Consider the following 26,952-nt stretch of genomic DNA (forward strand, 5'->3'; position numbering starts at 1 on the left):
TGGATAAGGAAACTACCGTATCTCACATGCTGAACACAATATATTAATAAAACAGACAATGCAGACAAAAAGCAGGTACAGCCAGGCACAGTGGTACATGCCTTTAATCCCAGCACTTGGGAGGCAGAGGTAGGAGGATTCATGTAACTTTGAGGCCAGCCTTGGGACTACAGAGTGAGCTCCCAGTCAGCCTGGACTACAGTGAAATCCTACCATTAAAAAAAGAAAGGAGGCGTGGTGGCGCATGCCTTTAATCCCAGCACTCAGGAGGCAGAGGTAGGAGGATCGCCATGAGTTCAAGGCCACCCTGAGACTACAGAGTTAATTCCAGGTCAGCCTGGACCAGAGTGAGACGCGACATCAAAAAACCAAAAAAAAAAAGAAAGAAAGAAAGAAAGAAAGAAAGAAAGGAAGGAAGGAAGGAAGGAAGGAAGGAAGGAAGGAAGGAAGGAAGGAAGGAAGGGCCGGAGAGACGACTTAGTGGTTAAGTGCTTGCCTATGAAGCCTGAGGACCCCGGTTCGAGGCTCCATTTCCCAGGACCCATGTTAGCCAGATGCACAAGGGGGCGCACGTGTCTGGAGTTTGTTTGCAGTGGCTGGAGACCCTGGCGCGCCCATTCTCTCTCTCTATCTATCTATCTGCCTCTTTCTCTCTCTGCTGTTGTCAAAGAAAGAAAGAAAGAAAGAAAGAAAGAAGGAAGGAAGGAAGGAAGGAAGGAAGGAAGGAAGGAAGGAAGGAAGGAAGGAAGGAAGGAAGGGAGGAAGGAAAGAGAGAGAGAAAGAAAGAAAGAGAGAAAAGGAGGGGGCTAGAGAGATGGCTCACCAGTTAAGGCACGTGCCTATAAGGACTAACGACCAGAGTTCAATTCCCCAGCCCCACATAAAGCTGGCTGAACAAGATGGAGCATGCCTGTGAGGTTCCTTTGCAATGGCTAGGGGCCCTGGTGTACCCATATTCATTCTCTCTCTCCCTCCCTCCCTCCCTCCCTCCCTTCCCCTCTCTCTCTCTCTCTCTCTCTCTCTCTCTCTCTCTCTCTCTCTCTCGGGTGGTGGTGCACACCTTTAATCCCAGTACTCAGGAGGCAGAGGAAGGAGGATTGCCATGAGTTCGAGGCCACCCTGAGACTACCAAAAGAAAAAAAAAAGCGAAGGCGTACAGCGCAGAGGCAGGATAGGTTACCCGGCATGCATGAAGCCCTGGGCTCCATCTCCAGCAGCACAAAAGAAAGAGAAAAGTTACCACCCAAGGTGGACCCCGCGAGGTGACACCCCAGGAAGGCCTGGTCGGCACTGAGAAAACCAGGGCCTTCGGCCTCAGACCCGTCAGAACAACGCGGTGAAGAGACTGGGGCGCGGGCCGGCTGGAGCCAGGGCTCCCCTCTTCCCTTCCCGGCAGGCCACAGAGGCCCTCTCCACGGCCCTGCCCGGGCCTGCCCTCCACCCTGGCAGGGAGAGGCCCCGCCGCCCCCGCCGCTGTCGGCAGCTGAGCCTACGCAGAAGACAGGCGGGGAAGAGACAAGATCCAAGAGGATTCCTCCCCGCCAGCCCCAGAGATCGCTGGAGCCAAGCTTGGGGTGGGGGCAAGAGGAAGCCCTAAGGGAGACGGGAGAACTTGAAGTGTCCCCCAAGTCTTGTGTCAACCCCCAGGATGGACAACCACCAGAGGCTCATGGCCTCCTCTCCGGAGATGGCTAAAAAGCCAGCAGGCTCCCGAGCGAACTGTGGCCAGGCCTGCCTGGGTCTCGAACGAGACAGGGGGATGGGCAAGGCTTGGCCCGGATGCTCACCCCCACTCTGTGGACAGCAGGAAGAAGGTGTGAAGTCATCTGTAGGTTACACTGGGTACGCTGGCATTCAACACATCAACACATACACACTGATGCGGACAGAAGTCATGCCACAATCCGCCCAGCTGATGGGGCTCCCGTAAGCCTCTGAAGCATTCACGGTCAAGGCCTCGGATGGGGCCCACCCTTTCCCCCCTTCTAGAGCCAGGGCAAGGCTTGCTGGCAGCGGGGGTTCTGAAAGTGCCTGTTGAATTGTTGGGGAGGTGGGGTGGAGACAAGGAAGGGACCAGGACGACCACCCCCAGGCCGAGGACATAGGTTAGTATCAGGTGGTTGGGTGGAAGAGAGAGGTCTCAGAGCTTGAGGCGGGCTCCATCTTAGACCTCGGCTGAGACGACAAGGACCAGACCCCCGAAGGCCATCACTCGGCTCGCAGGCCCCTGACACTCGGACCCACCTGCTCCTACCCACTTCCTCCAGTGATTAAGCCATCTCACTGTTGTCACCTTGCCCGAGACGGGAAGCGCAGGCCAGCCGGAAGCCCATAGGCCCTTCATGTTCACCTAACCCTCCCCACCCCGGACCAAGAGCCCTTCAGAAACGCACTCTCTTCCAGCCCCACCTGCCCACCCCGCCCTCTAGTGGAATCCTCTTCTTCCTCCTTCTGTTTCCTGGCTCCTTCCTGATACCCAGCCCCACCCGGCTCCACCCACTAATGGTTTGTCTCAGGATCCAAAGGGGACCTCGCCCTTCGTGCCACACACTTTTGCAGACAGCCAGCCTCCGCCTAGTTTGGAGAGATGCGGAAGCAGGTCCTCTGGTGTCTCTTAACACTGGTGGTCCCAGGGGTCCCCTCCTAGGAGCAGGCCAACGCGGCTTCTTCCATTCTGTCTCACCCTGCCACTACCTCCCTCCGACAGGTTTCCAGGAATCATGCTGGGACCGACCCAAGACACTTTAAAGGAAAGAGTAGATGCCTATCCTTAAAGGCAGAGCCATATCGACTGCCAAAACCCGGCCCCAAAGAATGACCCAGAGGCCAGAATGCACCAGAAGTGGTCCAGGCAACAAGACATGACAGGGCTTGAAGTCAGGCTGGGAACTTGGGAGAGAGCTCAGGTTTGGGGGAAGGACTTGGGGGGATATCTGACCAGGCTATTCCTGAGGCTCTCTGAGGTAAGAGGGAAGCTTCCCTGCCTGCAAACCCCCTCAGCCCCAGGACCAAGAATCCACACCTTACAAGGCAAAGGGGACGTTGTAGACAGAACCCCCATGGAATCTCCAGGGCCCTAAAGCACTGGAGGCAAAGCCAGACAATGTGACCCCAAAAGGAGATGTTAGAATGATATGGACACAGGGACCAGATTCCCCAGAGCCTCCGGAGGAAGAAAACCCTGGTGACACCTTGATTTGGGCCCCTCCAAACCCATTTTGTATTTCTGACTTCCAGAACAATGAGGGGGTGAATGCATATTGCTTTGAGCCCCTGAAGTAGTGGGAATGTGGCACAGCAACAGCAAGAAGCTAATACGCTCTCCAAGTCCAGTTTAGTGCATGAGTGCAAGCCATTCTTGCTTGGGTTAGAATTATTGGGGAGGGGCTGGAGAGATGGCTTAGCAGTTAAAGCACTTGCCTACGAAGCCTGAGGACCCATGTTTGACTCCCCAGGTCCCATGTAAGCCAGATGCACAAGGTGGCACATGCTTCTGGAGTTCAATTACAGTGGCTGGAGACCCTGGTGAGCCAATCTTCTCCCCTTTGCTTGCTTGCTTTCTCTCTCTCTCTCTCTCTCTCTCTCCTCCCCCCCATTTAAAAAAGGGGCACCCTGATGCCCCCAAAACATTATAGGCCATTGCCAAGGCCCCACCAGGAATAGATGGTAAGACCCTATTGCTAAAGACTCCACATACTTGGGCTGCAAGGCCACTGAGAAATCCTGCTGGAACTGAGCTGATAACCTCCTCCATGTAGACTAGGGGACAGAAATCTGGAAGAAGGGCTGGAGAGATGGCTTAGCTGTTATGTGCTTGCCTGTGAAGCCTAAGGACCCTGGTTCAAGGCTCGATTCCCCAGAACCCACATTAGCCAGATGCACAAGGGGGCACACGCGTCTGGAGTTTGTTGGCAGTGGCTGGAAGCCCTGGCGCACCCATTCCCTATCTGTCTCTTTCTCTCCCTTTCTCTCTGTCACTTTCAAATAAATAATGAACAAAAAAAAAAAAAAAAGAAAGAAAGAAAGCTGGAAGAAGCCATTCTACATGTAGTTCAATGGGAGAAAGAGATACCACCAGTGAAGATACTCAACAGTGGACACTGCAAGCCTTATAATTGGCCAGCCAGGCCAATAAGCCAACGGGTGCAATAGTGGCATGTCTGTCATGGCGGAAACCAACTGCCCTCCAATAGGACTGGAGGCCCGCTCCATGGGAGGAGGGGATACATCCCTAATACTGAAAACTTAAAACAGGAGTAGTCATGAGCCCTAGGGGTTAACATCTGCTGATGTCTGGGAAAATGTATATACTATGCTTATCAAACTGCCCAGTAAGGACTTCTCTTAATATTTATACCCTTATATTAACGCTACTCTCACTTTGGGTAGAGAATCTTCTCTTTTCAGATGGCAGTGACTTTGGGATGACTCAGACGGTATCATAGTGCTGGAAAGAAGTGACTGGAGTACTGAGTAACATCTCCATCACACCTTCCAAGGCTCGGGGCCTAATGTGGAAGAATGTAAGAGCCAAAGGAAGGGTAGGACTCCTTACAACGTGCTCCCGCCAGACATAAAATGGCCTGGATATCCATGACCTCACCGTGCCTGACACTACCTACACAAGACCATCATAAGAGGAGGAAAAGATCATGACATCAAAATAAGAAAGACTGATTGAGATGGGGAGGGGATATGATGGAGAATGGAATTTCAAAGGGGAAAGTGGGGAGGGGAGGGAGGGTATTACCATGGGATACTTTTGATAATCATGGAAAATGTTAATAAAAATTGAGAAAAATAAACTTTTAAAAATGGGCTATGGAAAAATAAAATAAAATAAAAAAGGGGGCAGCCAGGTGTGGTGGCTCACAGCTTTAATCCCAGCACTCGGGAGGCAGAGGTAGGAAGATCACCATGAGTTCAAGGCCATCCTGAGACTACATAGTGAGTTCCAGGTCAACCTGGGCTAGAATGAGAGCCTACCTTGGAAAAAAAAAATCCAAAAACAAAAAAAAAGAGGGGGCAGTCTATTAGGCTTGCCTCAAAAAAATAGAGAGTTATCGGGAGGAAGACCTGCTCCCTTTCTATAAGACCCTCTTCAACCAAAAGACAGGCTCTGGACCGACCACAAAGCCTAACTCAGTGCTCAGCCCACGGTCAGCACGCGGCTCTCACAGCTGCAGGGATGCGGGCAGCAAGAGGCTGAAGTTGGGCTTCCCTCAGCACCCGGGCATTGCCTCACAGGTGGCAGTCACCGGGCTGGGTGCTCAGAAGGCAATCCTGAGTCAGCTAAGCCCTGCCCTTAATGAGAACAGGCGGCGGGCAGGAGACAGACAAACACTTCATCCCAACACAATGGCATTGTGCGGTGATGAAGATATGTGTATTCAAGAGAAGGAGCGGCTTACTCACACGGGGCCGCTGAGCACAGTTGCAGAGGGAGGGACAGCTGCGGCTGGTTCCGAAGCCAGGGCAGGGCTTTGCCAGGCCAAAGGTGGGCGTTGGTCCAGGTAGAGGTGGGGACATGCCTGGCATGTTTGGGGTACATCCAGAAGCTAGGCTGACATCTCAAAATGATGCAATTGGGCTAAAGAGATGACTTAGCGGTTAAGGTGCTTGCCTGCAAAGCCAAAGGACCCAGGTTCGAGTCCCCAGTCACCATGTAAGCCAAATGCACAAGACTGCACAAGCACCTAGAGTTCGTTTGCAGCGGCTAGAGGCCCTGGCGTGCCCATTCTCTCCCTCCCTCTCCCTCTCCCTCCCTCCCTCCACCCTCTCTCTCATAAATAAAATTATTTTTTAAATTTATTTAGTTAGTTAGTTAGTTATTTGAGAGCAACAGACACAGGGAGAAAGACAGATAGAGGGAGAGAGAGAGAATGGGCGCGCCAGGGCTTCCAGCCTCTGCAAACGAACTCCAGACGCGTGCGCCCCCTTGTGCATCTGGCTAACGTGAGACCTGGGGAACCGAGCCTCGAACCAAGGTCCTTAGACTTCACAGGCAAGCGCTTAACCGCTAAACCATCTCTCCAGCCCTAAAATTATTTTTTAAATGATGAAACTCAGTGCTGGGGGAACGTGTTTTCTAAAGAAATGCCTCTCTTGCCAGGTGTGGTGGCGCACGCCTTTAATCCCAGCACTCAGGTGGCAGAGGCAGGAGGATCGCCATGAGTTCAAAGCCACCCTGGGACTACATAGTGAATTCCAGGTCAGCCTGGGCTAGAGCGAGACCCTGCCTTGAAAAACAAAAACAAACAAATAAATAAATAAAGCCTCCTTTCTGCTATTGGTTGAACCCCACCTCTGTGCTGGACACTGTCCCTGGCCCTGGGAATCTAGTACAATGCCATCTCTCCCCTGAGGAGCAGGCATGCTAATGGTAGAATTGAGCAATCCGCAAGCCAGAAAATGGGGCATTCTCCAAGGCCATACACAGAGCGATGACTACGCAGAGGGAGCCAAGAGAGACCTAACAGCTAACAGGAAACCGAGGGAAGGAGTGAGCCATGCGCCGGGAGGGAAGGACATTCCAGGAAGGGGTGAGAGCTAATGCAAAGTGGGCAGCTGGACCCCAGGGAGCAGGAAGAGGGGCACTGAGGCTGAGGAGGGCGAGCAGGGGAGTCAGGCCGCGTTCGCTCAGGAAGGGGTGAAGCTGACCACCGAGAGCAGAGGTTCAAACCCCTCACGCACCAGAGCTGCTGCGCCTGAGTAACCACGGCCCGGCGGGCCAGGCAAGACACAACGCGCACTAAGGGCTCCTGCCTGCTGGTCTCGCCGCAGCCTTCCCGGGGCCCTGGACCAGCTAAGTGCACGTGACCCTCCACGGGCGACGTGCTTCCCGGATACACCTGGACACCAACCGCTTTCAAGGGAGCGCTTTGAGGAGAAAGAGCTCCTTGGAGCCCCCCTGTGAGGAATCGCTGGGCCGAGCACAAGAAGCGACTGGAACGCGGTCTGGAAAGAAAACTACAGTGATAGGAAACTCGGACGTCTGGGCATCAGCCAGGCACTGCCGTGTCTGGGGTTTGCTAGCTGGGCTGGACATCAAACGCAGGGCCTGGTTTGGGCTAAGGAGGTGCTCCTCCATCCAGATTCAGCTATATCCACAGGCCTGACTTTGTTTGGGTTTTGGTTTTTCAAGGTAGGGTCTCACTCTAGCCCAGGCTGACCTGGAATTCACTCTGTAGTCTCAGACTGGCCTTGAACTCATTGCAATCCGCCTACCTCTGCCTCCCCAGTGCTGGGATTAAAGGTGTGCGCCACCACGCCCGGCGTGTTTGTTTTTGAAATAGGGTCTCGCTGCATTTCACTCAGGCTGGCCTTGAACTCACTACATACTCTATGGTGGCCTCAAACTTGTAATTCAATGGGTGCAGCCTCCCAAGAGCTGGGGTTACAGGCATGAGCCTTCTCCTGCTTTTAGTATGCCTATTGATATAGACTTTTTAATATCTTATTTATTTGAGAGAGGGGCAAACGAGAGAGAGAAAATGAGAAAGTGTGCCAGGGCCTCTAGTCGTTACAAACAAACTCCAGACACACACACCACCCTGTGCCACCTGACTTGACATGGGTACTGGGGAATCAAACTTGGGTCCTTTGGTTTGCCAGAAAGCACCTTAACCACTAAGCCATCTCTCCAGGCCTGATATAGGTTTGGTTTTTTTTGTTTGTTTGTTTGTTTGTTTTTGAGACATGTCGTCCAAGCTGGTCTCAAACTTGCTATGCAGCTGAGAATAACCTTGAACTTCTGATCCTTCCGCCTCTACCTCGAGTGTTGTTATGACAGGCATGCAACGCCAGCCCAGGTTGTGCACTGCTGGAGATGGGACCCAGGGCTTCACACATACTACGCCAGCACTCTACAAACTGAGTTACATTCCCAACCCCTACAGACTTTGTTTTGCTCTGAGGCAGGGTCTCACTCTGGCCGCACTGACTTGGAACTCGCTCCATCGCTCCAGGCTGGCCTCAAACTCACAGTGATCTTACCACCTCAGCCTCTCAAGGGCTGGGACCAAAGGCGCACACCACCACGCCCAGCTACAGATTGTAATTCTGCAAACGGAACACTATCTCTTCAAGGCCTCCGTCTCCAAGGCAACCGCATCTCTTGAACCACATCATCCTTTCTAATCCACTCCCACCTCTTCTGATTCCAAGTTTTGTAATAAACCTCTCAGAACATATATCATCATGACCTTTCACAAACATAACCCCAGGGGAGATTTTAGCAGCAGGATTACTGGGTTAAAGAGTAATTTTTTTTTTTTTTTTTTTTGAAACAGGATTTTGCTATGGTGCCCAAGCTAGCTTGGAACTCTTGGGATCACGTGATCTATCTGCCTCCTACTCCAGCATGCACCTGGCTGGAAAATCGACTTTCTACTTTGCTAATTACCGCTAAATTTTATTTCAGGGTCCAATGAAAAGCTGGTTGAAGTTGCTTTAAAATACTACATAGCTCCGAAGTTGAAAGCTGTTGTTTGGAAAGCCTGCTGACCAGGGTTCAATTCCCTAACCATGCACAGGCAACTGGAGGGACATTTTTTTGTAGTGGCAAGAGACCCTGGCATACCCATACCCCCCCCCAACTCACATACAAGTAAAATTTTTAAAAACTTTTAATAAAATGCTTAAGCCTCTGGGCTGAGGAGATGGCTTAGTGGTTAAGGCATTTGCCTGCAAAGCCAAAGGAAACCGGTTCGACTCTCCAGGACCCAAGTAAGCCAGATGCAGCAGGGGTCTGCACGCATCTGGGGTTCGTTTGCAGTGGCCGGAGGCCCTGGCGTGCCCATTCGCTCCCTCTCTCTCTCCCCCCCCCTTCTCTCTGTTGCTCTCAAATAAATAATAATAACTTTTTTTAATGCTCAAGCCTCCACACAAAGGATGGCTTTCAGAGGAGGGAGAAGAAACCAGGAAGGCGGAATGGTTCAGTTCTGAGCGTGGGTGGCGGGAGCGCGTTTTGCGCTTCTCTGTGCGATTCGGTTTGAAATCTCCCGCAAGCACCCACCTGAGAAGTCTGCAGATGCCCATTCCCAACCATGGGAGACAGCGGCTTCCCCGCCGGCTTCCGCCTGCACCGAGAGCCGCCGAGACCACGTGCTTTCCCCGATGGCTCGAGAGCCCCCCACCCCCCACCCCGCGCTGCCTCAGTTTCCACTCCTTGTGCGCGCATCAAACGGAGTGCCCTTCCTCTTCGCAGCAGCTCCCGGTGCTCCTCCTTTCCCGGCCGACCCCACCCTTCTTTCCCCGCAGACTCGGCGAATTTTCCCTAAACAGGGTAAGATTCCGGCGCATGCGCAGCGCGCCCTCCCAGCTGGTCTTCGGATTCCGCGGTCCGTTTACGGGCCTTTCCCGTGTGGTGCGGACGGTCCCCTCGGGTCACCCGCGGAGGAGGAAGAGACTCCCTCCTGCTGGGAATGTGGCCACTGGAGGAGGTCAGAACTGGCCCGGGGCTGATGTGACAGCGTGGGAGACGGGGATGGTGGCCAGCGGGGACGCGGGCCCGGGGAGATGGGGGGCAGTAAGATGACTGCACGCCTACCGGGTGAAGCAGGTGGGCGGTGGTGGTGACGCTGGTCAGGGGCCAGAAGCCCAGGAAAGAGCAAGTCCAGAGCAAGAGGACACTACGCTTCGCATGCCACCCCTGTCGGTACCCGCCGCCTGCCGTCTTCTCAGACCTGTCACAGGGACCCTGCCTCCTCCTCCTCTGTCCTCAGAAGTGGACACACCTAATAGTGCTCCAGAAAAATAAATGACCCCGGGGCTGAAGAGATGGCTTAGCGGTTAACACGCTTGCCTGCAAAGACAAAGGACCCAGGTTCAAGTCCCCTGGATCCACACAAGCCAGATGCACAAGGGGGTGCATGCGTCTGGAGCTCATTTGCAGCGGCGGAGGTCCTGGAGCATCCATTCTCTATCTGCCTCTGCCCCTCCCTCTCTCTCTTGTCTGTCTCTGTCTCTCTCTCTCTCTCTCTCAAATAAATAAATTAAATAAATAAATTGGGCTGGAGAGATGGCTTAGTGGTTAAGCGCTTGCCTGTGAAGCCTTAGAACCCCAGTTCAAGGCTGCATTCCTCAGGACCCACGTAAGCCAGATGCACAAGGTGGTGCATGCATCTGGAGCTCGTTCTGCAGTTCGTTTGCAGTAGCTGGAGGCCCTGGTGTGCCTATTCTCTCTATCTCTGTCTCCCCCTCCTTCTCTCTCTGTCACTCTCAAATAAATAAAAATGATCCAGGTTTGGGAGATGGCTCAGTGGTTAAAGGCATTTGCTTGTAAAGCCTGCCAGACTACATTTGGTTCTCTAGTATCCATGTAAAGCCAGGTTTACCAATCATTTGCAGCAGCAAGAAGCCTTGGTGTGCCCATGTTTTTATTTTTCCTCTCTCTCCCCTCTCATATTTTTCTAAATTTATCTATTTATTTATTCGAAAGAGAGAGAGAAGCAGATAGAAAGATAATGGGCGCACCAGAGCCTCTGGTGGCTGCAAACAGAGAGGCGTGCACAACCTTGTGTATCTGGCTTATGTGGGTCCTGGGGACTCAAACCTGGGTCCTTAGGCTTTGCAGGCAAGCGCCTTAACCGCTAAGCCATCTCTCCAGCCCTCTCCTCATATTTTTAAAATAATAAAATAAAATGACCCAATGAACAAATGAGTGAAGCTGAGTGTGGCGGCGCACTCCTTTAATCCCAGCACTCGGGAGGCGGAAGTAGGAGGATCGCCATGAATTCGAGGCCACCCTGAGACTACAGAGTGAATTCCAGGTCAGCCTGAGCTAGAGTGAGACCCTACCTCAAAAAAAGAAAAACAGAAAAAAGGAAATGGGAGGGGAGGGGAGGGGAGGGAAAGGGAAGAAAGAAGGAGGGAGGGAGGAAGGGAGAGGAAAGAAGAAAGGAAAGAGGAAGGAAGGAAGGAAGGAAGGAAGGAAGGAAGGAAGGAAGGAAGGAGGGAGGGAGGGAGGGAGGGAGGGAGGGAGGGAGGGAGGGAGGGAGGGAGGGAGGGAAGGAGGGAGGGAGGGAGGGAAGGAGGGAAGGAGGAGAAAGAAATGAGTGAGTGGCTTGGGTTTGAGGGCCCTCTGCCTGGTGGTTATGGGGTGGGGAGGGCTCTCCTGCCCCCTAATCACCACTGTCCTCTCCACAGCTGACGACAACAGCCAGACCTCAAGCAAGTATCAGAGCTGTGCACACCACTCAGTCCGGTGGAAGCCTCTACCCCTTGTGGCAGAAGACAGGACTGCGTCTGCTTGTGACAACTTCAGCTTTGCAAGCACACCAGATGGGGAAGCCTTCCATCTACAGGTCAGGCTGAGAAACGGGAGACACGGGAAAATCCCTAGCCTAGGACGCCCCAGAACTTTCTACAGAGGCTAACTGATCTGAGACAGACACTGCGGCCCAGTGGAAGGCCTCCATGACCTGTCAGAAGGACTTTCACATCCCTAGGGATGGCTTCAAGATCACCCCTGGACACAGAGGACGGAAACTGACCAGAGAGGTGCCTATTCAGGAAGCAGGGGGAAGGGAGAAGTACAGAGCCCCGTGGGGTCCCGTTCCACCTCCATGAGGAAGTGGCTTCTCCCTCTTTTCCTTAATGGCTCCCAAGGGGGGAAATCACGTGCCTCTCGGTAGGGCTCCAGGCTCCAGCTGCTTTCCAAGAACGGAAAGGACTCACTCCCTGGGGTGCTCCGCCTGAACCTCAATCCTGTGACGCGCGCGCCCTCTGCTGGCCACCCTGGGTCCCGCGGCTGTGCGCGCAGTCCTGGGAGGAGCCGCCTGGGTAGTGGAGGAACCCCAGCTGCTCCCCTGCAGGCTTGGATCACCTTCCGGAGCATCTCGTCGCTGGTCCGTTTTCCCCACAGCGTCAGGCCCGGCTGGGTCATGGTGCCCATTCTCCTGTCTCTAAGCCAATACTGGAGCAGTTTCATTCTGAAACTGGCCCGTGCATGCTACCCCCATCTCCGCCCCTGATTTCTCCGTCTCCACCGGGCTCTTTCTTGCCTGCCTCGGCAGGTCTCTCTTCTCCCTTCCTATCCCTTAAGCCCCTCTATTAAACTGCTTATTCCAAAGCCAGCGTCAACCCCTGCCCTGAGCTTGGGGGAGGGGTCCTCTTCATGGGGACCATCCCCCCGCTTCCTGATGCGCACTCCTCAAGAGCATCCCAACAGGGTGTGGTCCCCACTTAGGAAATTCAAACCAGCAACAGAAGCGCCTGTATACACACACCTGGGAGCCCAGCGCGTCCCAAATGGGCGCGAGCACGCGGCTGCATCCACCTCTTCGGGGTGGAGGGATGTCTCAGCCGGCCAGCTGTCGGCTCTTTCCCGCCTAGGCTGGAGCTGAGCTGCAGGAAGCCCGCGCCTCCAGAGGGCAGCACCGAGCTGCCCAGGACGCCCGGGAGAGCGCGGCGGTTCCGCTACTGGCCTGTAGGCGAGTCGATGGCGATATAGGGGCGTGGGAAAAGCCCAAAGGGGGAGCGTCTAATATCACGGGGTAGAGTCACAGGTGACTTTGTGTCTTCTTAAATTCTACACATATTTTATATTGTTTTTGACTCTTTGCATATTGCTTTTTTTTGTTTTGCTTTGTTTTGTTTTCAGTATTTTTATTTATTTGCAAGCAGTGAGAGAGAGAGAGAGAGAGAGAATGAATGGGCACTCCAGGACCTCTAGCCATTGCAAACGAACTCCAGACACATGGGCCACTTTGTGCATCTGGCTTTATGTGGATACTGGGGAATCGAAACTCCCCCCACCCCCGTAGTTAGGTTTTGCAGGCAAGTGCCTTAACCACTGAGCCATATCTCCAGCCCGCATACCACTCTTTTAAATAAATGAATGGTCTTGGCTGGGCATGATAGTGCATGCCTTTAATCCCAGCACTCAGGAGGCAGAGGTGGGAGGATCGCTGTGAGTTAGAGGCCAGTCTGAGACTACAAAGTGAATTCCAGGTCAGCCTGGGCTAGAGTGAGACTCTACCTCAAAAAAAAAAAAAAAAAAAAAAAAAAAAAACAAGGGCTCAAGTTGGAAATATGGCTCAGCAGTTAAGGCACTTGCCTGCAAAGCGTAAAGACCCTGGTTTGATTCCCCAATACCTCCATAAAGCCAAACGCACAATGTGGTGCATGCATCTGGAGTTCTATTTGCAGTGGCTGGAGGCCCTGTCACACCCATTCTCTCTCCCCTGTGTGTGTGTGTGTGTGTGTGTGTGTGTGTGTGTGTGTGTGTCTGTCTGTCTCTATTTGTCTTCCTCTGCTTACAAATAAATAAATGAAAAGAAAGCTCTTTAGAGCCTGGGGAGGTAGCTCACTTGGTAGAATGTTAACTACCATGCTCTCCCAGGTTCCATCCCAGCACTGGAGAAAAACTAGATGTGGTGATACAGGCCTGTAACCCTAGCATTCAGGTAAAGAGGATCAGAAGTTCAAGATCATCCTTGGCTATATAATTCCCCTGTCCCACACACAAAAAAAAGTTAGGCTTAGTGGTTAAGGTGCTTGCCTGCAAAGCCAAAGGACACAGGTTTGATTCCCCAGGACCCACGTATGCCAGATGCACAAGGTGGTGCATGCATCTGGAGTTTGTTTGCAGTGGCTGGAGCCCTGGTACACCTATTCACTCTCTCTCTCTCCCTCAAATAAATAAAATGGAAGTAAGAGCTGATGAGACCCACACAAAACAGCTGGGTGTGGCCAAGCATGCCTGTGACCCCAGTCTTTCTGGAAACAGAAAGAAAGAGAGAGAGATTCTCAAAAACACGACCAGGCAGAAGAGCCTCTCTGACCACCTCAGGTGAGCATATGGCCATCTCAAGGGCACATACATCCACACACCCACACACAAGCAAAAAAAGAAAAAGGTAGGAGGGGACTTGTTGGGAAGAAGAGGTTCTGTGGGAAAGAAATAATGGGGGGGTGAATATGATCAAAACACATTATATACATGCAGTAAATTGTCCACAAATAAAGTTACTTTTTAAAAAATAGCCTCTGTGGAGGAAAAGATCATGATATCAAAATAAAAGAGGGAGGGGATATGATGGAGAATGGAATCTCAAAGGGGAAAGTGGGGGGAGGGAGGGTATTACCATGGGATATTTTTTATAATCATGGAAGTTGTTAATAAAAAAATTGAAGAAAAAACTAGCCTCTGAGTTCTGTGTAGAATGTGGAAACTCCCTGACACGTCAGCTCGCCTGGACGAAGCTCATCCTGCAGCTCTTGGAAGTCCCCAGGACCAGGACCCACAGAAAGTCTTGGGGCTTCGCTGAAGTTGAGCGCGAAGGGAAGAGGAGGCGGGGACCCAGGCTTTTCCTAGCCCTGCAGAGCTCACCACGCACCCACGCCTTCCCTGGGCTCCTGCACGCGCCTGTGCGCTCCCACGGCTCTCCTGTGCCTTGGCGCATGGCCCCCGACGCCTGCGTGCGTTCACTGAGGCTCACGATCACGTGCCCCACACTGGCACATACACTCATGCATTTATAACCGCACCTCCACACACAGCTCACGTGCGATCACAGATACACGCACCACACATCTGCACTCATGCACATTTGTATGTGCCCGCACCGCCTCCCTCACACGGATTCACACGCATTCACACGTATGCTCACACAGGCATGCTTTTGCATTCAATGATGCTGGTCGATGCTTCCAGTCACATAGCCTTTCGTGTGTCTTCACTTTGCACACTCGTTTACACTCACACAAAACCACTACGGCCACTGTAGCTCATTCACCTCGCATTCTCACAGGATGAGAGGGAAGGCATGAATATTCCTGGATCCCAAGTCAGATTTCTGGAATCTGCCCTGCAGACCCCATCCCAAGGAGAATGTTCCTGCTCAGACTGGAACAAACAGGATCAGAGCCAGGAGCATCGGTAGTCATGTGCGCGTCCCCAGGCTTCCGTAGAAACCCCCGAACTTCTGCGCCCTTTCACAGGTTCCTGCCTGGCCTGTACGAGGAAGGGCGCAGCTGGGGAACACAAGAGGGTCACGTGGGTGGGCTGCGACTCCAGGGGAGACTCCTGAACCTCACAAGGCACCATAGAGGCCTAAGCAAGCTGAGCTATGGAAGCACCCAAGGAAGGGTCCCGGCCCCACTCAACAGGGAGGACGGCTGGGGAGGAAGTTGGCCGGGGCCCAGCACCCCCAGGTAGAGGGGCTAGCCAGGCAGGGAGACCGGCACGTACGAAGGCCTGTGGCATGAACAGTCCTGTACCTTTGAGGAAGAGTGAAATGCCCCACATGAGGGGAGACAGCTGGAAGAAAGAGACATGAGCTGATAGAGAACTGGGCCACGGCCAGCCTGTGAGAGGCCCTGAGCACCATGCCAAGGAGCTCTGGTCCGAAAGGCCAAGGGTGCAGGCCGGGAGGAAACAAAGGTGCCTGAAGAAGCTGGTAACACAGGCTGAGAACCTGCAGGATTGGCGGGTTGCCCTCTGCTGCCATCTGGGGAGTGAGGCTGACCTAGAAACCCACCCACCAGCCCTCCCACGGCCCAGCTGCGTCCTGTACTCGCTCATCCAAATGAATGAGGCCCTTGTAAGTGACAGAGGCTCTGCCTGTACAGAACCAGGCACACGGCACCAAGAACCAGGGAGAGTCTCCCCCAAAGCTAACCCCAGATAGGCCAGAGAGTCCTAGCCGAGCAAAAATCAAGGGGTATGGGTGGCCCCCAGGAAGGAGCAGGGACTAGGAAGTCCTGGTGGCAGAGCTGAGGACAGCCAGAGGCAGGGCTGGGTGCTGTCTCTGTGGCTAGAGCCGAAAGGGTGGAGTTCCCCAAACCTATACATTCCAGCTGTCACCACTCCCTGCTAGCCTGTTCTTACCTGTTCCCACGATTTCCCAGAGTGCCCTGGGCCTGACTTTCAGGGACAGTTCCCAGACTCCTTTGCATTTCAGAATCCAATGACAGACACCACAGTCTGAATGTCTAGGAGCCCACCTACCCTGAGACAAGGGTCTCCCTTCATTGACATACGTACAGGTGCACACACACACACACACACACACACACACAGAGAGAGAGAGAGAACCATTCTCAGCCTCAGGACACCAGGACACAGAGCCCAGCTGTGAAGACTGTGACACGTTCCTCACTGCCAGAGACACCCCAGAATTGAGTGGTTTCCCTCCTTACCCAGGCACTGGATAGGGGAATGAGGAGAGGCAGCCAGAACCCCTAGAGGTGCCCTGGGAATAGGGTCACCCAGCACTAGAATTCAGCCAAAGAAAAGCTGGGAAGGGGATGCTATCCCCCAAAGAAATCGAGGGGTCCCTGCCCAGCGTGGGTGAATCCTGGGCCAGTCCTGTCCTCATGCGCAGTGACAAGCTGGGTGGCCCCAGAAACATCACCTTCTATACTCTCCTCCACTCCACTCAGATCCGGCTAGCCACCCGAGGCCCTCATGGTAGAGGCTGTGCTAGACCTCTGAGTCCCAGCACCCCAGTTTGTCCCTCAGCATCTCCTGCCATACCTCTGCTGGCACCCTTCCCAGTCTCCTACGCAAGACAGAGTCCCACACACCCACCCTGGGCCCAGGGCCAGTTCCCCGGTTCCCACCAAGGCCTGGGAAGTGTTTTCTGCACACTGAGCTGCCCTGGGCCCACCCTGGACTCTGCGAGGCTCCCAGGACGTAGCCTGTACAAAGGCGTGACTGGGGAGCCCAGCCCAGGCCCCATGGGCTGTACCCAAAACTGCTGAGGCTTCGTAAAGAGATGTCAGGAATGCGAAGGAACACCCCGCTGACCAGGGGCAGGTGGGTTGAAACGTGAGCTCCTCCAGAGACCCTTAAGGAAGAGGTTGAACCCATGCAGAGGCCCCTCCCACCTAAGAGCCAGCTCGAAGCTACACAGGGTCCTAGGGTTTGGGAAGGGGGTCCCAGCATGGCACATCGGATTCCAAGCACGTCTTCAAAGATCGCATTCTGGGCCAAGGATGTGACCTGGTGCTGGTGCACTTGTCTGGCATGTACGGGCTCTGGGGGCTCAGCAGCTCAAAATGTTATAAAATAAAATATAATAGGGCTGAGGAGATGGCTTAGTGGTTAAGGCACTTGCCTGAAAAGCCTAAGGACCTAGGTTCAATTCCCCAGGACCCATATATGCTGGTTGCACAAGGCAGTGCATGTGTCTGGAGTTTATTTGCAGTGGCTGGAGGCCCTGGCGTGACTATTCTCTCTCCCTCTCCCTCCCTCCCTCCTTCCCTCTCTCTCTCTCTCTCTCTTAAATAAATAAATTTTTTTTTTTTTTTTGTTTTGTTTTTCGAGGTAGGGTCTCACTCTAGCCCATGTTGACCTGGAATTCACTATGGAGTCTCAGGGCAATCCTCCTACCCCTGCCTCCCTAGTGCTGGGATTAAAGGCGTGCGCCACCACGCCGGGCAAATATATCTTTTTTAAAAAATAATAAAATACCACACTCCACTCAGAAAGAACCCAAGGACATTAGCAAGGTTAAGGGGTTCTGTTCTCATTTTGCAGGACAGGAAGCTGAGGCCCCCCGGAGTGAGGAAGTGGATTGTGGGAAGAATTCACTAGGAATGACTGGTGAGGGCCCACCTTGACCAGCCTCTATGTAGATCACTTCAGGCCCAGGTGCCAGTGCAGCAGACCAGCTGGGACATGAAGGGGCGGGGGGGGGGGGGGGGACAGGAACAGGGTGGTGAATATTGGCGGCAGCCCTCAGAGATGGCTTCCCCACCTCATGGACACAGGACCCTCTGATCCAGGATCCCACCTGACACGCACATCTACTGGATGGTTAGGGGAAAGGCGTCTTGTGGGAATGGCGAACAAAATGTGCCCGCCGGTTGCTTTTAGGGCATCTCTAGACCCTGCCACCCACCCAAGCTCTCAGGACTCTGTCCTCTGCCACCAGGAAAGCCCAAGCCCCCCTCCCCAACTGCAGAGAGCGTAAGGAGTGGGTCTCCCCATTGTTCCGGCCACTGTGGGAACAGGGGCTCCGGCAGGCTGCCCTGTCCTAGCGTGCACCCCACCCAGCACGGATATGCAAGGCAAGCAGTTCCCACACCCCGCTTCCAGGCAGCTGAGCTCCCCACAAGGCCGGGGCGCTGAGCTGGCGCGGGCGGGCGGGCGGGCCCGGGCGGGGCGCGGCGCACCTGGCTGCGGAGCAGGAATGCGGACGCGCCCGGGCCGGCCCTGGGAAAGCCGCCGCCCCCCTGGCTCCCGCGGGCCAGCGCTGACTCAGCCTGGGTGGGCCGGGGAAACTGCAGCTTCAGCAAGACGATGCCCCGCTCCCCCCCAGCCGCCTCCCCGCCGTCCCTGCGGGGCCTGAGCCAGGGGACCAGGGCAGAGAGGAAGGCTGAGAACCTGCGGGGTCCACCGCCAGATCCAGGACCGCGCCTCCCCCCCCACACACACACCCCACCAAAGCCCCGGGGAGCCACAGGGACACTAACTAAAGTCCCTTCTCTTTGGTAGCCCAGGCTCATGTCCCCAGCGTCAGCAGAGCCAGGGGTCCTTGGGGACCACAGCCCAGGAGTCCCCCGGCTCGCTTGGAGCCTGCTCTGTGAACCTGGGCTGCTGTCAAGCCTGGCCACTGGGGACTTCAGCTGGAAGCTGCACACTGCTGGAGGCTTTTTTAAGCAGATCTGGTAATTTATTTTTAGAGAAAGCCCATCAGGCCTGGGGCAGAGCCTCTCACGGAGGAGTAAGAAAGGCCCTGATTCCAAGCATTAATGTAGTGGCTCACACCTTTAATCCCATCACTCTGGAGGCCGAGGCAGAAGGAGCCCCATGAATCTGAAGCCAGCCTGGGCTATGTATTGAGTTCCAGGCCAGCCAGGGTTGCAAGTTAGAGTGAGACTTCGTCTTTAAACGCCAAAGACCCTGATTCCGCCTCTCCCAACAAGCAGTGGTGCTGGCCCTTCGTCTCCTTTTCAAGAGCCTCAGCTTGAGGCCCAGGGGGACCCGCTGTTCCTGTCACCCAGCACGGACAGCCGGCTCAGCATCTAACCCTCCCAGGTGCACCCTGAAGGCCAGGGTTCTGTTTTTCCCCAGATCGGGGGGTTCCAGCCTTTTCTCTCTTCCCACCATCCCAAGCCACAGGACATGGAAAGAAAGGCCACGTCAGGAAAGCCAGAAACGCTACCCTTCTCCCAGGGCTGCCTCCCCCCCGGGGAACACATCCACCTTGCGCACCCAGCCGGCCAGCACCCCCTGCTTCATCCTAGAGCAGCCCCACCAACGCTGGGGACCAGGAGGCAGAGCCCTCCAAAAGCTGGGGTTATCCAAGATCCCTTCCCTCCCCTGCCTGTGTGGATAGGGCCTGCAGCCTCCCTTCACTGTCCTGGCCTCGGTCTTCACCCACTGGCCGAGGGGGTCTCTCCTGTCTCCTCTGTGCCGCGGCTTAACCGAGGACCTCCCGCCACCACCGTGTTCCTTCTGCGCTTTCAAGAGCTGGAAGGCTGGGACAGGGGCTGGAGTGAGGGCTACAGTGCCAGGTACTGAGAACCAGGCCAGGGATCTTAGGCTGGCAAGCTTGGGGCAGAGTGGGATGGAAGGAGAAGGGTCCCCAGCCCAGGGGCTGGGCTGCCCTGCGCCCTGCCTGCCCCTCCCCCAGCCAGGCTTTCCCCAGGGCCAAGCTGAGCACAGGCCCAGGTTAGGGCCCGGGCGTTGGCAGGACAAACAGTCTCTGGTGTTGGGCGTTGTGCCTTGGTTACCAAGGGCAGAGGGTGAGGGCCAGGTTCCCTGGCTCCCTGCCGTGTTTGGGCCCCAGGCACAGCAGAAGCGTGGGTGGAGAGGGAAGGCTGGAGGATTTGGGGTGTGGACCTCTCTTGCCGCTCCCTGGGCCCCAAGGCAGGGAGGGAGGGTTGGCCGAGACTGGAAGCTCTGTGGGCCAATTCAGGCTTGCTCCTGCCTTCTTTTTCAGCTGGCTCTGGGAAGAGCGAGGCCAGGTGAAGGTCCGGGGCGCGGTGGCTTCCCGCTGCATGAAAGGGGGGTGTGGGGCAGAGGGGCTGCGGTTCTGTCAAATCAGGCACTGTGACGCCCTGACGCCCTGACCCCAGGGTTGTCCTCACACCGCAGCCTGCTCAGGACACCCGGGATGCAGTCCCAGGAAGCCAGATCTAGGCCCATGACTTTGGGCCGCTCACTGTCTCTGCCTCTGCCTCAGTTGTCCCAACTGCAAAGCATCATGGTTGGTCTGTGAGGAGCTTCCCATGTTCTCTTCTTGTGGCCTGGGCAGGCTTATGCTGAGATGTGGCAGGGTCGGACCCAGGGTTAGGGAAGTACGACCAGCCTGATGGCAAAAGCTGGTCCCACACCTCTGATCCCACTGTCCCTGGCACGTGGTGAGTGGACATAGTTAAGGGTAGTGACCCAGGGCTGTGGTCAAGAAGACTAAAGGACAAAGCATTAGAGGGAAGGGGTCTCTTTCTCCACTCACTCTGGGGACAAGACCTGCTACTCTTTCCACCCTCCCAGCCACAGCCCAGAGAAGCCCACCAGCCTCAGGTCACAGCCTGCGCCCCTGCCTTGCAGACAAAAGCTAGCCTTCATTTGCTAAGTCCTTTCCTGCATCCCAGAGAGGCTGGCCCTGGGCCTCAAGCACTCTGGGGTGGCCGTATGAGGACAGGGTCCCTGCCCAGCATCGGCAAGCACTCAGGCAAGTACAAGAGGCCAAGGGTCAACGGGCAGGCAGCCCAGAGCAGCCCCACACCAACAAGTCAGGAATGGGTTTCAGGGACTTCAGGGAAAACCACAGCTTGAATGACAAAAGAGTCGCACAAGAAGGTAAGGGGGTCCTGGAGAGGTGGCTTAGCGGTTAGGTCATTTGCCTGCAAAGCCTAAGGACCTGGGTTCAATTCCCCAGGACCCACGTAAGCCAGATGCACAAGGGAGCACATGCGTCTGGAGTTGGCTGGCAGTGGCTAGAGTGGCTGGTGTGCCCATTCTCTCTGTCTGCCTCTCTCTCTCTATTTCTCAAAATAAGTAAATAAGATTTAATTTAAAACAAAAGTAAAGGACTTCAGGGCGTACCCAGGCAGTCAGAAAGAACACCACCATAAGCGTAGGCATTCTGGGGGAGAGGGGTCTGGGCTCCTGGGGTCTTTCAGCCAGCATGAGATATTGGAAATGGGGATCATGACAGTGAGAAGAGCAGGACATAGACTCCAGGCAGGAGGGACCCCTCCTCCATTCGCACATGTCCCTGCATCCGCCCCCCCTCCCCCGCCCCAGGACCCAGTTCTCTGCTTTGGGTAAACACATGAGCTCATGCCGGTCCCATCCAGACCTGCCCTCCAAAGCCTCAAGCTGGCAAAACAAGAGAGGAAGAAGCATGCATGCATGCCCCAGCAGGCGCGGCAGCCGAGCCAGGAGGACCCAAGCTCACACAGCCCGGAACTGAGGGTCCTGGGTGCTCGGGACCCTGCCCCAGTGACTGCAGGGTGGGGCTCTAGGGAGAAATGGGCACCAGGAAGGAAGGCCCTCCCCAAGCAGTTAGTTTGGACTCCAGGCGGGACGGTTCCAGGTGCCCTCTGGGAGCTGGCACTGTGGACTTGCAGATTACCGCCCAATATCTAAAATTGAGAAACTGGCCCCAAACCGACAACCCCGTGCTGGCCAAACAACATAAAACAGAGATCACCTCAGAGTTCGTGAAGCATGAGGGACATTCCAACCCAATGGCTTTTTTAAAAAATATATTATATTTGTTTATTTATTTGATGCAGAGAGAGAGAGAGAGAGACAATGGGCATGCCAGGGCCTTCAGCCACTGTAAACAAACTCCAGACGTGTGCGCCCCCTTCTGCATCTGGCTTACGTGGGTCCTGGATCCACCACCATCCAACCAGGATCTTTTGGCTTTGCAGGCAAATACCTTAACCGCTAAGCCATGTCTCCAGCCCATCTTTTTTTTTTAATTTTTTAAAAGATTTTATTTATTTATTTATTTGAAAAAGAGAAAGAGGGGGGAAGAGAGAGAATGGACACACACCAGGGCCTCTACCCACTACAAACGAACTCCAGATGCATGTGCCGCCTTGTGCATCTGGCCTACGCGGGTACTGGGGAATTGAACCTGGGTCTTTAGGCTTCGCGGGCAAGTGCCTTAACCGTTCCGCCATCTCCCCAGCCCCCAGTGGCTCTCTTTACCAAAGAAACAGGTTAAAGGAAACAACAGGCTTGCTGCAGGTCTGGGCCAAGTTGGTACAAACCGAGGCCCCTGGCTCTCCCTGGCTCCCCGGCACCTCCAGCCACCTCCCAGGGGAATTCTGGGACAAAGCCCGGGAGGAACTTCCACTGCCCACCTGAAAACTGCAGGGAGCACCTGCCAGCCCCTCGCGGGCCGCGCCTCCCGGGTCCTAATACCTCCCATAGGAGCTCTCCACCTTGTCTGACCTCACAGCTGTCAGAATTGTTCTCCCACTCCCGGAGAAGCAAGATGGAAGCCCGAAGGACCAGGCCATGGACCAGTGCTTTCATGACAAGTCTTAGATGGCAAGGAGGAGCTGTGTGCCTGCTGACAGATCCCTGGGGCAGAGGGTGCCAGGCGGCAGTGACTTGCAAGGCAGTCAGGGCTACCGGGAGCAAGTCTGGCCCCAGCAGAGAGCCAGGCCCCTGCCTCTGCCCGTCCCGCCCCAGCAAGGACTCCCAGCCCCTCTCCTCCGCAGCCCGCTGCCGTCCATCCCCTAGTCCACTTCCAGGCTAGACCCCAGCTGCATTTTAATGCTGGCCTTCTGGGGAGGGCGGAACAGCCCCTCCGGGCTTCTGCAGAGCCCTGGAGACATTGGGGAGTCACCGTGTTCAGGTTTCGTACCAGGTGACGATGCCATGCCAGGAATGGACAGGATGCCCCGTGCCCCTGGGTACCTCAGCGCACCAAGGAGAATACAGAAGACAGTCACAGGAGCGGGTCAGCCAAGACAAAGGATGGGCAGGAAGTAGAGGGGCTTCCTTGGAAGGTCCCAGCAAGCACAGGGCACTTCCTCAAGGTGAGAGTCAAGCTTCTTGCAACTTCTTATGTCTGTGCAGAAAAATGCAGCTCAACGTGGCTTCAGACTGAACTCGCCCATGCAACCAGCGCACAGATCATGTGCCCAGAGCCCCTTCTGCCCCCTTCCAGGCACCAGCGCTTTGTGCATCATGTGACCAGACTCACACTGTGGGCATTTTTTTTTTTTGAGAGAGAGAATGGAAAAGAGGAAGATAGAAACAACGAGGCCTCTAGCCACTACAAATGAACTCCAGACACATGTGCCACCTTGTGCTTCTGACGTGGTTATTGGGGAATCAGACCAGGGTCCTTTGGCTTTGCAGGCAGGTGCCTTAACCGCTAAGCCACCTCTCCAGCCCCACACTGTGGACTTTTTAATGTCTTCTAGATCACCCTCTATCTCAAGGATAGGGATATACCTCGGCAGGTAGAGTGCCTGCCTAGCATGCACAAGCCCCTAAGTGAACCCCAGCACCCCATGCACCCCGTGAGGCCCTGGAGAGATGTCCCAGCAGTTAAGAGCCCTTCCTGTGGGTGACTCTGCATTTTTTCCAGTCCACACTAGAAGTGTCCTGCAGTAGAGGAGGTGAACATAAAGCGACCATCAGGACACAAGGGGGCGGCCGGGGAGGCAGACGCACCAGGATGGTGCTGAAGGAAGGAGGCCGGTCTTAGCTCTGCTCTTTTTTTTTTAATTTTGTTTTTTGTTCATTTTTATTTCTTTATTTGAGAGCAACAGACAGAGAGAGAGAAAGAGGCAGATAGAAAGACAGAAAGAGAGAATGGGCACGCCAGGGCCTTCATCCATTGCAAATGTGCCCCCTTGTGCATCTGGCTAACGTGGGTCCTGGGGAATCGAGCCTCGAACCGGGGTCCTTAGGCTTCACAGGCAAGCGCTTAACCACTAAGCCATCACCTCTCCAGCCCTCAGCTCTGCTCTTTTACCATACCATGTCACTTCCCACCCAGCAGCGCAGAGCCTCAAATGTTCATGTGTGTGACACTTGCCACCTCTCACCAGGGCCCCCAAGTATCAGTGAGGCAAACTTACCAAAGGGCGCCCCCCTGGGCCTGGCACATGGCAGGTGCTTCGTGACTGGGAGACTCGATCAGGGCTTTGTTGTTTGCTGCTGTTGGCATTGTTTCGTGTGTGGTGGGTGACTTTGTGTGTGTGCAGGTATAACTGTGTGGGCTGGTGTGTGTGTGTGTGTGTGTGTGTGCGCGCGAGCGTGCGTGCGTGCATGCGTGCGTGCGTGTGTGGAGGCCAGAGGTCAGCATTAAATATCTTTTTCAATCTTCGCCTTTTTGTTTGTTTTGTTTTTGTTTTTCGAGGTAGCTCAGGCTGACCTGGAATTCACTATGTAATCTCAGGGTGGCCTTGAATTCACAGTGATCCTCTGCCTCCTGAGTGCTGGGATTAAAGGTATGTGCCACCACACTGGGCTTATGTTTTTTTTTTAATATTTTATTTATTTGCAAGCAGAGAGATGCACACACACTGAGAGAGAAGGAGAGAGTTCGAGTGCACCAGGGCCTGCAAACAAACTCCAGACACATGTGCCACTTGGTGCATCTGGCTTACATGGGTCCTGGGGAATTGCAGACAAGCACCTTAACCATTGAGCAATCTGCCCAACCTCCTCACCTTATTTCTGAGACAGGGTGTCTCACTGAGCCTAGAGTTTACCAATTTAGCTGCATAAGCTAGCCAGAAAGTCCCAGGGAACCTCCTTTCTCCACCTCCTAGCTCTAGAATAATATGTGCCGCTGTGCCTGACTCTCAGAAGACATTGGGGAGCCAGGCGTGGGGGCGCACGCCTTTAATCCCAGCCCTCGGGAGGCAGAGGTAGAAGGATCGCTGTGAATTCAAGGCCATCCTGAGACTACATAGTGAATTCCAGGTCAGCCTGAGCTAGAGTGAGACCCTACCACATAAAAACAATAAATAAATAAAGGGCTGGAGAGATGTCTTAGCGGTTAAGCGCTTGCCTATGAAGCCTAAGGACCCCAGTTTGAGGCTCGATTCCCCAGGACCCACGTAAGCCACATGCACAAGGGGGTGCATGCATCCGGAGTTCATTTGCAATGGCTGGAGGCCCTGGTGCACCCATTCTCCCTCTCTCTCTCTCTCTCTCTTTCTCTGTTGCTCTCAAATAAGTTAATTAATTAATTTAAATAAGTAAAAGTTGATGAGGGTAAAGGGGACAAAGCAAATGTTTTCTGTCTGAACCGTGGCAGGGTTTCCTATATATAAGCATTTGTCAAAACTCATTAATTTGGGCTGGAAAGGTGGCTTAGTGGTTAAGGTACTTGCTTGCAAAGCCAAAGGACCCAGGTTTGATTCACCAGGACCCACATAAGCCAGATGCACAAGGGGGCACATGTGTCTGGAGTTCATTTTTAGCAGCTAGAGGCCCTGACATTCTGTCTTTATCTACCTCTTTCTAAATAAATGTTTAAAAACTCATGAACTCAACACTTAAAATAAATGTCTTTTGTTTTATGCATTTAAGACCCAATAAATTTAATTTGTTTTTATTTTTTTAATTTAAGAGAGAGAGAATTGGCACATTAGGGCCTCAGCCACTCCAATCAAGTTCCAGACACTTGTGCCACCTAGTGAGCATGTGTGACCTTGTACTTGCCTCACCTTTGTGCACCTTGCTAATTAATGTGGGATCTGGAGAATCAAACTTGGGACTTTAGGCTTCATAGGCAAGCACCTTAATTGCTAAGCCATCTCCCCAGCCCCAGTGTTTTTTGTTTTGTTTTGTTTTGTTTTGTTTTGTTTTGTTTTGTTTTGTTTTGTTTTGTTTTGTTTTGTGTTTTGAGGAAGGGTTTCACTCTAGCTCAGGCTGACCTGGAACTCACTATATAGTCTCAGGGAGGCATCGAACTCATGACCATTCTGCTACCTCTGCCTCCCAAGTGCTGGGATTAAAGGCGTGCACCACCAGGCTTACCAGCCCAAATTTTTAAAAAGCCCACAATATGGAGCCTTGAAAGATGAAGACAGGGATTCTTGTTGCAGGGGGGAGAGGGACACCAAGGACAGAGGCGACAGAGGCACTTGGTGTGGAGATGTGGCCAGCAGACATGGCCACTGACTGTGAGCAAGTCTTTCCTGCACAGTGCAGAGGCAAGGGGTTGAAAACAGGAAGGCAGGGGGTGTCCTGCCCACTGCAGGGGCTCCTGGGGAACCTGCTCTGCCCAACAAGAGCTCCTGGACAGTCAGCACTTCCCACACCTACCTGAGCACCTACTGTGTGCCCAGCCCTGGTTTTCTGCTTCTCCTAACCAGGGTCACTTCACCTGTTTTTGTGTGGCTAGAATTATTTATTCTAGTGCCTCTTTTCCTCCTTTCTTTCTTTCTTCTTTTTTTTTTTTTTTTTTTTTTTTTGGTTTTTCGAGGTAGGGTCTCACTCTAGTCCAGGCTGACCTGGAATTCCCTATGTAGTCTCAGGGTGGTCTCGAACTCACAATGATCCTCCTACCTCTGCCTCCCAAGTGCTGGGATTAAAGACATGTGCCACCACACCCGACACCTTTCTTTCTTTCTTCTGGGCATGTGTATGTGTGTGTGATATGTGTTGTGTGTCCATGTTTGTACGTGTGTGTGTCTGTGTGTATAAATTGCATACAAGTGTATGTGGAGATCAGGGGTTAATGTTGAGTATTTTCTTCACTCTCCAACTTTTTTTTTCTTTTTAATTTTTTTTATTTATTTAGAGATGTTTGTCTTGCTGCTACAAACAAGTGCCCATCCTGCTTTATGTGGATGACTGGGGAACTAAACCCAGCCTGATAGGCTTTGCAAGCAAGCACCTTTAACCACTGAGCCATCTTCCCAGCCTTATGTTTGGAGACAGGGTCTCTTGCTGAAACGAAAGCTCACTGATGCATCAACACCAGCTGGCTAGCAAGCCCTAGGGATCCTCCTGTCTCCTCTTCCCCAGAACTGGGATTACAGGCATGCACCATCATG

The 26,952-nt window shown here is 53.8% G+C and overlaps 1 protein-coding gene across 3 annotated transcripts in view; it reads right to left on the reverse strand.

Moving 5' to 3' along the window:
• The window catches only part of LOC101595823 (keratin, type I cytoskeletal 42), a 34,413-nt gene extending 11,374 nt beyond the window's left edge, over nucleotides 1-23,039 (reverse strand). The window contains exon 1 of one of the 3 annotated variants that reach the window (XM_045158488.1): nucleotides 22,791-23,039. In XM_045158488.1, coding sequence (XP_045014423.1) covers nucleotides 22,791-22,806 — 16 coding nt within the window. In that variant the 5' untranslated portion in view covers nucleotides 22,807-23,039. Of the gene's footprint in view, nucleotides 1-9,016; nucleotides 9,119-12,230; nucleotides 12,323-22,790 lie in introns of those variants that run through there. The other 2 variants (XM_045158490.1, XM_045158489.1) reach the window with 2 other exon arrangements.
• Nucleotides 23,040-26,952: the final 3,913 nt, after the last annotated feature.

Source organism: Jaculus jaculus, chromosome 9 (genome assembly GCF_020740685.1).
Source record: "Jaculus jaculus isolate mJacJac1 chromosome 9, mJacJac1.mat.Y.cur, whole genome shotgun sequence".
In the NCBI taxonomy this organism is placed as follows: Eukaryota; Metazoa; Chordata; class Mammalia; order Rodentia; family Dipodidae; genus Jaculus; species Jaculus jaculus.